This window comes from Aquila chrysaetos, chromosome 13, assembly GCF_900496995.4.
Source record: "Aquila chrysaetos chrysaetos chromosome 13, bAquChr1.4, whole genome shotgun sequence".
Classification (NCBI taxonomy): Eukaryota; Metazoa; Chordata; class Aves; order Accipitriformes; family Accipitridae; genus Aquila; species Aquila chrysaetos.
Window position 1 is genome coordinate 40060228 of NC_044016.1, and position 8455 is coordinate 40068682.

The 8455-nt window shown below is 40.2% G+C and overlaps 1 protein-coding gene across 4 annotated transcripts in view; it reads left to right on the plus strand.

Annotated features, from left to right (window-relative positions):
• Positions 1–6179, plus strand: part of LRRTM4 (leucine rich repeat transmembrane neuronal 4) — a 342097-nt gene extending 335918 nt beyond the window's left edge. For 2 of the 4 annotated variants that reach the window (XR_003926398.2, XR_003926399.2), the window contains 2 exons: positions 4533–5131; positions 6157–6179. Coding sequence is in view for 1 of the 4 variants with exons in the window: in XM_030035903.2 (XP_029891763.1) it covers positions 4533–4754 (222 nt within the window). In the remaining 3 variants the exon portion in view is untranslated. Of the gene's footprint in view, positions 1–4532; positions 5864–6156 lie in introns of those variants that run through there. The other 2 variants (XM_030035903.2, XM_030035904.1) reach the window with 2 other exon arrangements.
• The last annotated feature ends 2276 nt before the right edge of the window (positions 6180–8455 follow it).

The following is an 8455-nucleotide window of genomic DNA, read 5'->3' on the forward strand; positions in this document are numbered from 1 at the left end:
ACGTACTGTGAGAGGCGGTAGAGAGAGCAAAGTATTTTAGAAACAAGGTCACTTGATATTCACTTAGGCCCCTATCCAATATTCTTTAAAGCTCACCAGGTTCAGTGGCTGTATGGTAGGGTTTCATCTTTACTGATATACTTTTTAAGTTCCAGAATACAGATTTTTATTGATGTTTTGATAAAAATCTAGGTTTTAATGGCTGCACCCATGAGAAGAAGTCCAAGCTGAATTCTTATAATTTAATTGTTTTTAATACAACTTTCTTGTGTAATAATAATGAGAAATCGATAGAATAAGTTAGCTAATTTACCTCCCAATATCTCTAACATGAGTAAGTAAACCTGCAGATAAAATTCAGTGCAGTGTAAAATGCCTGAATTGGAATGTGGATACATGTGTTTGCATGTTGGAATGACTAAAGGTTTAACTGAACATCACTGTTGAATGTCAAAGGAAAAGGGGACAGCGAATGTTGAGGAATACCTTTTTAATACAGGCCAATTCCACTGAATTTCAGGTAAACTCAAGTTAGTCCGGCTTGTTTTGAAGGGAGTTGTTATGCTGCAGCAAGGCTGTTGAGCTGTTAACCTCTCCAATGTCAATTCGACTGCGAAAGGGAAGATTTGCATTCTTAAATTTCCACTGCTAAATCTTCCTCCTGTAGCTGGGGATTTATGTAAATTTTGCTTGTAATAGAACCTTTGTTTGAAGTGTGTGGCTGCTAAGATGCAATGTTTATTACATTTAGAGTGAAGATCTACAGAGGTGTGGACTTCAGAAGTCAATACTGCCAAACTAATCCAGCCCATTAGCCCAAAACCCGCACTGAACACTTAGAGTGCTTATAAGGCAGTAAGCTCATTGCATAATGGAGTACGGATTCATTCGTTGACTTAATTAACTATCTGCAACAGTGGATAGACAGTATGATCACTTATTGTAAGGCATTAGAGCAGAAGACAATCTTGCTTGGTGCCATACATGGATTAAAACCAAAATGTCCATCACGTACACCAGTGACTTTGGAGTTCCTTCTCTTGTTGATTTATGTTTTTCCTACTGCAAAAAGTTTTCATCCTTCGTGTAAGTATTAGGCAGTTTTGGTTTTCAAAATTAAAACAGAAATTCTTCACAAAATGCTGTAAACAGACACGTGCATCATCTGCTGGTAAACGTCTTGGCATTCTGTGTCCCACCCCTGAGCTCCACTAGCTGTACCGGACCGTGCTGTCATGGAGCATAACTGTGAGTGAGCACGCAGAGCCAAGAACTGAATCAGATGTTATGACAGATTATATGAAAGAAAGAGTTTTGTTTTGTATCTGTTGTGTTTCCGTGCGAGCAACTCTTTATCTTCATTTACAGTTGAAGTTTTTCCAAAACTAAATTTAAAGAATTTTGTAGCATAAATGGCTGTGGTTAGTGGCAGCAGAGTGGCATGGAGGAGATAGCGAAGGACACCGTGCTAGGGGATCCCAGTTCTTTTCTTGGCCCTGCCTTTGATTTGCTGGCAGGTAAATTCTCAGCCTTACTCCCACTTTCTAGGCAGTGAAAAATGTGTCTGCTGTGGAAAATGCCTTGAGATAGAGATGGCAGAATCCCAGAGTCTGTATTTATTTGGTGAGGCATTTAGTGACCTGTTTGGATTTTTTCACTCTAGTCATCTGCTTTTTTGTCTCTAGGAGGCCATAGCAGCTGAAAGGCCCCAGCTTAGGTTAGAGTTGTGTTGTTTTGGTCCCTGCACAAACAGCCCTTGCCTCAAAGAGCTCTAGTCTCCAAGGGCAAGCAGGGGCAGGACTTAATCTTCTCATTTTCCAGCTCATAAAATGACTTGTCCAAGGTCACATCTCAGTATCTTCAGGTATTAGTTCCATAGCAATAATGAAACAAAAAAAGAAGTTACTTCAGAACCTGAAGCAAAAATACTTACAAAATTAATTTTCAACAACTTAGATGCTCTTAAATATGTTTTGTTGATCTGTGAATCAGAAAAAAATATAATAGTATCAGCTTTGTTTGGAGTGAACAATGTCATCAGTATTTTCCATCTTTTTTACTTGCACCAAACTGAGTGGTGGTACAATTGTGCCCACATTTGCAATAGTTTCTGCAGTCAAGGCTGTGTCCTGAAAAAGCTTTTGTGTGCTTGGGTTTCATGTATGGTCGCTTCACTGTAGATGAAAACTGATCCCTCGCGTCTTTCTGAAAATGCAACGTTATGTTTCAGAGAAGTAGTTTCAGGGAAGGCAAGGACACTCCGTTTTGTGGGGACAGTCCTCTGGAGGCTTTCACTTGGATCAGGAAGGTTGTTTTTTGAATTGTTTGTACAGTTGTTACCTCGATTCTGGAGGCATCACAAGAACTAACTGGGGATGGGGTGGCTGGTGGCCTTTCTTCATTCAGTCTTTACTGGTGGTACCTCAAGGATAATGCTTCTTATGGTCATTTGACATGGTTAGTTTTTTAAATTCCCTTAATGGGATCTAGCACCCAAAAGAGGAAGAGGAAGAGTAGTACAAGAGCCAGGCCTGAGAACAGGGAGGTACAAATCCATTGCTGGGCTTCATTATCCTAGAAATGCTTTCTATGTATTAACCTGCAACTCCTTAATCTCATGGGTTGCCTGATATATCTATTTTGTTTTATTTTTTACACTGACAAAGAATATCCACCTTCCCTCTACACACGTGGCACAGCAACCCTTATAAATATGATTTCAGACACACGAAAACTTAACTTTTAAGTGAAAACAAGCGAGAGATTCTATAAAACTACTGAGAAATAGTTGAAAAGGAAGCGTGTTTACCCACCGTTTAGGGATGTTGTTGAGATCCTGATCCTTTTGACTCCTGTTTGGAGAAGGGGAGAAAACAAGCAACCAGTGCTGCATACAGGACTCAGGTGGTTAATGTACTGTGTATTATTGCTGTAAAGCCGGGACCTCAATCTCTCAACTCTCCAGAACACAAACAGTCCTTGGCTTTTATGGAATCATAAAGAGCTGCCTTAAAGGCTGAGGACAAATTCAAGCCCTGATACGAATTGGCATAGATATTACTGTATCCAAAGGGAGTTACAGTTTCTTGCACTGTGGCTGAATTTGATCCACAAGTGAGCACAGTTGTCCCATCAAATTCTACTGAGCAGCTTGTCTTCTGCATTCTTGCCATTCAGCTGTCACGTAAAATGACGTTTTCAGCTGAATTCCATCTAGTGGAAGAGTTTTGGAATCTCTCCAGCGTTCTGCAGAGAAGCAGGGGGAGGAATCTAACTGCTGAGGAGATCCAAATGCAAGAGGAAGTCCAACCCTGCAAAACTTAAAATTAGTCTTAATGCCTTTGCTTTTTTCATACCTTTTTGAATGAAGTGCACCGTGCAGTGGAAATTTGTGATAAATTAGCTCTGTAGACTTCACTTAAAGTTCGGCACGGAAAATAAAAAGGCATTTGTTACAAGATTGAATTATGTGTAGGATATCTCCGGCTGTAATGAGCTCAGGTTTTCTAGCAGTGCTAGAATAAACTCTTGCCTGTATCTCCTGCAGTGTGTGTTTTTTTCCCTAAGAGCATATTTCTTTCTACTTGATCAGCTCATCTCTTGCAGATGATAAAATTATCTGCAAAGATTTGTATCTGATGTTGTGCCATAAATCATATTTACTTGTGGGATTAACGTTTGCAAGCATTAGAACATTTATGGGAAAAAAAGAAGGTGGGGGGCTGGCAGTTTCTGAATATTTACATAAAGAAGAAAGATGGAATTCAGGATAGATCTTGCAGACTTTTCAAATACATGACCATTTTTACAAAGTGTAGATCTGCTCAGCTCTAGCGAGCATCAGTTGAGCCGCTTTGATAGTGTTTCTCTTGGTGAGGTTGTAAGATAAAGAACCCAGGAAATCATGACCTTGGGCAAGCAGCTTTGTCATAGAAGAAATAAACACGTGTTCCAGCTGTGCTGAAAGCTACACATGCTGGCAGCCAGGTTTTCCAGTCCTTTGACATGCTCAGGCTGGTCTGAGTTTTGTAGAAATGCTCAGCCCCTTTTGAGGCACTGGAAGAAGGGCCAGTTTTGAAAAGGTTTGTATTACCAGCAGCTTCCAGTTTACCCTTCGTAGCCTGGTTGTCCAAAAGAGGTCAGAATTCAGCACGCAAGACCACTTTGAAAATCTGCCCACAAACATAGTCACCAAAATGGAGAGTAGCCCCCTCAAATCTGGCTTCAGCACACTGCAAAGGGGCGGAACGAGTCTGTGATTACGTAGGCTTCCAGCAGATGTAACGTCCATCCACGAGTGGGGACCCACTGACTGTCACGAATGTCAGCAGTCCTGTTCAAGAGAGATCTGCATGTGCTGCAGACAACCTAGAAGCCTCAAAGGCTTATCTTGCTGCGAGAGCTGTGCAATGACCGCGGATGTGCTGAGCACCCAGTGGGTTTGAGGCTGCATTGCAATACATGCTGTACAAATGCGTGACTGCGCACATTATTTACATGTTTTTCTCTTTTGATCTGTTTCTCTGGTGCAGGTTCCTCACCACATGAAGACTTTACCCTATTACAGTTACGACCAACCGGTGATCGGATACTGCCAAGCTCATAAGCCTCTCCATGTAAATAAGGGGTACGATACCATGTCCCGGGAGCAGGCTGAGACAACCAACCTGGAACTCAGTCGAGACCACAGCTTCATAGCTACAATCGCGCGTTCGGCTGCTCCAGCCATTTACATTGAGAGAATACCAAACTAACGATGGCGACCACTTCTTCAGGGGGCGGAGTGGGGAGTTCTTTTGGGGGACCTTTCATCTCAGAAGAGACCAGGGCAAGAAACTAAAATCTACCATTCCAGTTACAAATGTTCCAACACAGACAAAGGGAAGGGGATAAAGCAAACTCCGCAGACTGTGGAAATGCTATCTTGCAGTACACACTGAGAACTTCAGGATTTTCTTTGCTTTAAACTTTCAAACAAATTCCTCAATGTAAATATTAAAGAGAGATTGTCAAGTTCTTATTAAAAAAAAAAAATAGATTTCACTCTAGCTACATAAAGGGATGGATTAAGAGTTTTGTTTGTATATTTGATTTTTCTACATTGCACGGTTCCAGGGAAGGAGAACCACAGGTAAAAATAGAGGGGGTGGGGAGGGCAAGGGTTTGGGTGGGGTGGGTCAGCCATGTTTCCTTATTAAGTGTTTATTACTCTTCAAAGATTTGTTTAATATTTTTGTTCTTTTTAAACAAACAAAAGATAGATATATATTTTCTTTTTTCTTTTGGGGGTTTGTTTTTTGGTTGTTTTTTTTTTTTTTTTAGTGGTCAAGCGCTAATATTTCAAACTTCAGACATGGGCATTAAAGCTTATGTTGAACCAAAAGGACATTGGCAATTGATGCAGCAGAAACAAAGAAACTTGGGTGCATGTACATTTAAGACACAGGCTGTACACTATGGAGGGTGCTTTTGATTTTTACTATCTTCATTGTGCTTCATTGTTGACACTATAATTACTTTTCGGGCTCTAAAAAAGGGGAAAACATGCAACGGAGTAACGACTCTCATATTTACAGTCCAGCGGTGCTTGTTAAGCAAAATTAATGGACGTTTGGGAACCAAAATGGAAATGATGTGCTTGAAATGGATCAGAAGGAAAATCTTTTAAAGCAAGAGTATTTGGTGAAACTCACTGGCTGACACAATTTCTAAAACACAGGAGAATGTGTAACATTGTTTTTTGTTTTTTTAATTAATTATTATGATCAGTTAGTTTTTGTGTAGTTTTTATCAATAAAATGACAACAAAAAAAGTGGTGGAAAAAATAAACATATTATTTTGTGGTTGGGACACCACAGCCAAGCTACTGTTTGAATGATTTCTCTGGATGTGTGACACGGTGACTCTCCCTTAGTGGACTAAGGGAACAATGCTTTGTCCTGTTTCACCTCTATCTTGCCTCTTAGAAGGAGCTCAAGGAATTGTTCTGAGGTTTAAAAAAACCTGAGTCTGAAGAAGCTCAATTTATTTGGCTTGTCTAAGAAGAGGTTAAGAGGTGATTTTATCAGAACACCTACATGGGCCTGGGGGAGGGGAGGAGGGAGAAGAAGCCGCCTTCTTTTGCTAAAGGTTTTTTTTGTTTCTTCTATCCGAAGGCAGGCTTTTCAGATGCAAACCCTGAGCTAAAGGTAAACCAATTCAGATTAGAACATAAGGTATAAATTTTTAACTGGAGGGTGAATAATACAACAGTGGGGTTTAGGGCATAATGAATTTCGTGATTGTTTCAAGTATTTATATTGGGTGTTTTTATGAGAAATACACTTGGCCACAAGGTAAGGGCTTAATGAATTTCTGGAAGTGCTGAGTCTTGTGTCACGTATACGGTATTATATTGTCTTCTGTTTCTCGCCTGAAAAACTTACATATTTTTCTCTGAAAGGAAAGGAGGAATATGTATGGATGTACACATTCTGTGTGCTAGGCAGCTTGCAGGGAAACATGGACGTACAAAGTCAACTTGATGCATCGAAGGTAATGTATTTAGAATTAAGTGTTAGACAGGAAATGAAAAGAAAATGGAGTGAAAGGCTAGGTGATGAGTTTACAGCTCTATTAGACATCTTGATATCTGTCAGCTTTAGCAGTGCTACAGATGGAGGGAGAAAGCTGCTTGAAACACTAGTTTCCTTCAAATTGAATTTAAAACATTGACCCACAGCCTATTGAGCTGAAAATGGAAGAACTCCCATTGATTCCTGTGGGCTCCAGATCAGCAGTAGAATACATTTCAATAAGCATCGGAAGTGTAATGGCATTCCCATGCTCCTAAAAGATGAGAATGGTAATGTTTTTATTATAAGGTTCATTAAAGACACTTGTATAATTCTGGTTCAGTTTTTAAGAGGGCAGTTATGTATCTGCCAACTTGATATTAGCAAAACCAGAGAAGGCTATGTCAAGCAGGAATACTTACTCTCTTTTTACATGTTTTTTCCTTAAACCCCCAGCTGCTGGGGTCATGTGAATTCTGGACAATAGCTGTTCATTTTTTTAATTCCATTTATATCTTCATCAATGCAACTTCCCCTCATGCTGTGGGAAAAGTAACTTTGTAACTACTGAAAGGCAAGGTAAAATTAAACAAACTCCCTTTTTTCATTCCCTGATTTCAGAATAACTTAATTTTAGCATTGGTTTGGGGGATGTTTGGAACTGGCATTAGACTCGGATTACAGATTTTCTTTGCAGTTATTGGGAATTGTGCTGCCCAAGGAGAACAAAATATACTACTGTGTGCACAGTCTCCTGGATGAATTCATGCTTTTCTGCCTGAAATGTCACTGGGCTTCTGCTGTTTATACATGGATGCCAGTTTGGGCAAGAACCCTATAACTTTTCTCGTATTCTTGAAAATTAAGGAGGTAATGTTCCAAGAATGTTTTGAAGGCATGAAGTTATACCTTACTTAAGTGCTAAAGGTCATGAAGAGCTAAATATTTATGTCATGGATTGCTTTAGATCAAAGCAGAAGTCATTGCAGCATGTACTGAGCTACCCGGGCTAATGTTAGTTGATTGTGATGATCAGACTAAAAGGGGTCTCTACACAAGCCTATGTGAGACTCTAGATGTAACAGAAATTGGAACTAAAACTACTATGGCTGCAATTAAAGCTAAAGAAATTTGGTAAAAAAACTTGCTCTTCAACTGTAATGCGAAAACCCAAGACTATAATACATTCATCTCCAGTCTTTTGTTATGACTTTCATATTTGTTTTGTGTTTTTAAAGCATCAGTTCCTGGAATCATGTGGTTATGTTACAACTTCAGCTTAAAAATACATCCGAACTTTTCTTAGGGAAGGTCTTTCTACTCCTCTTCATACAGTTCTTGTGAGGGAAGCGACTCCTCTGAAAGGGAGGATGGAGCAGCTCATCAAACGTCCAGGTAAGACGCAAGAAATACAAACTTTCTGCAGTGTCCCTAATGATTCCTCTCCTAGCAGACAGCAAATAGGGCGTTACTGAAGAGAACTCATTACTGAACGTTCGCTTGCGATGGCATCTTTATGGTCATTGCACAGTGTCTCAGTGCTGAGTGCCACAGAGCTCCCAAAGAAGGCTGCTGTCTTGCTGTGAGAGCTCATGGTTGTGCGGTATCCAGACAAGCAAGAAAAAAATCAGGCTGACCTTCAGACCAAAGCCGTTGAACTTTGCGCTGTGCAAAAGACAACAACCGATGTGACCAAATAACAGGTTCTGGAAGACTTTGGGAAAAATTGAGTGCTGCCTGTCTCTCTAGCTAATAATTGTCTTGCAGATGTCAGTAGGGCACTGAAATTATACTGTCCTGATAATGCTGGGGGTAGGATCTGCAACCAAGGAAAGAGAGCCTGTAAAAGCAGTCTGCTGCTCAGAATTATTTCCAAGGCTGGCAATATTTTGCTCTAAGA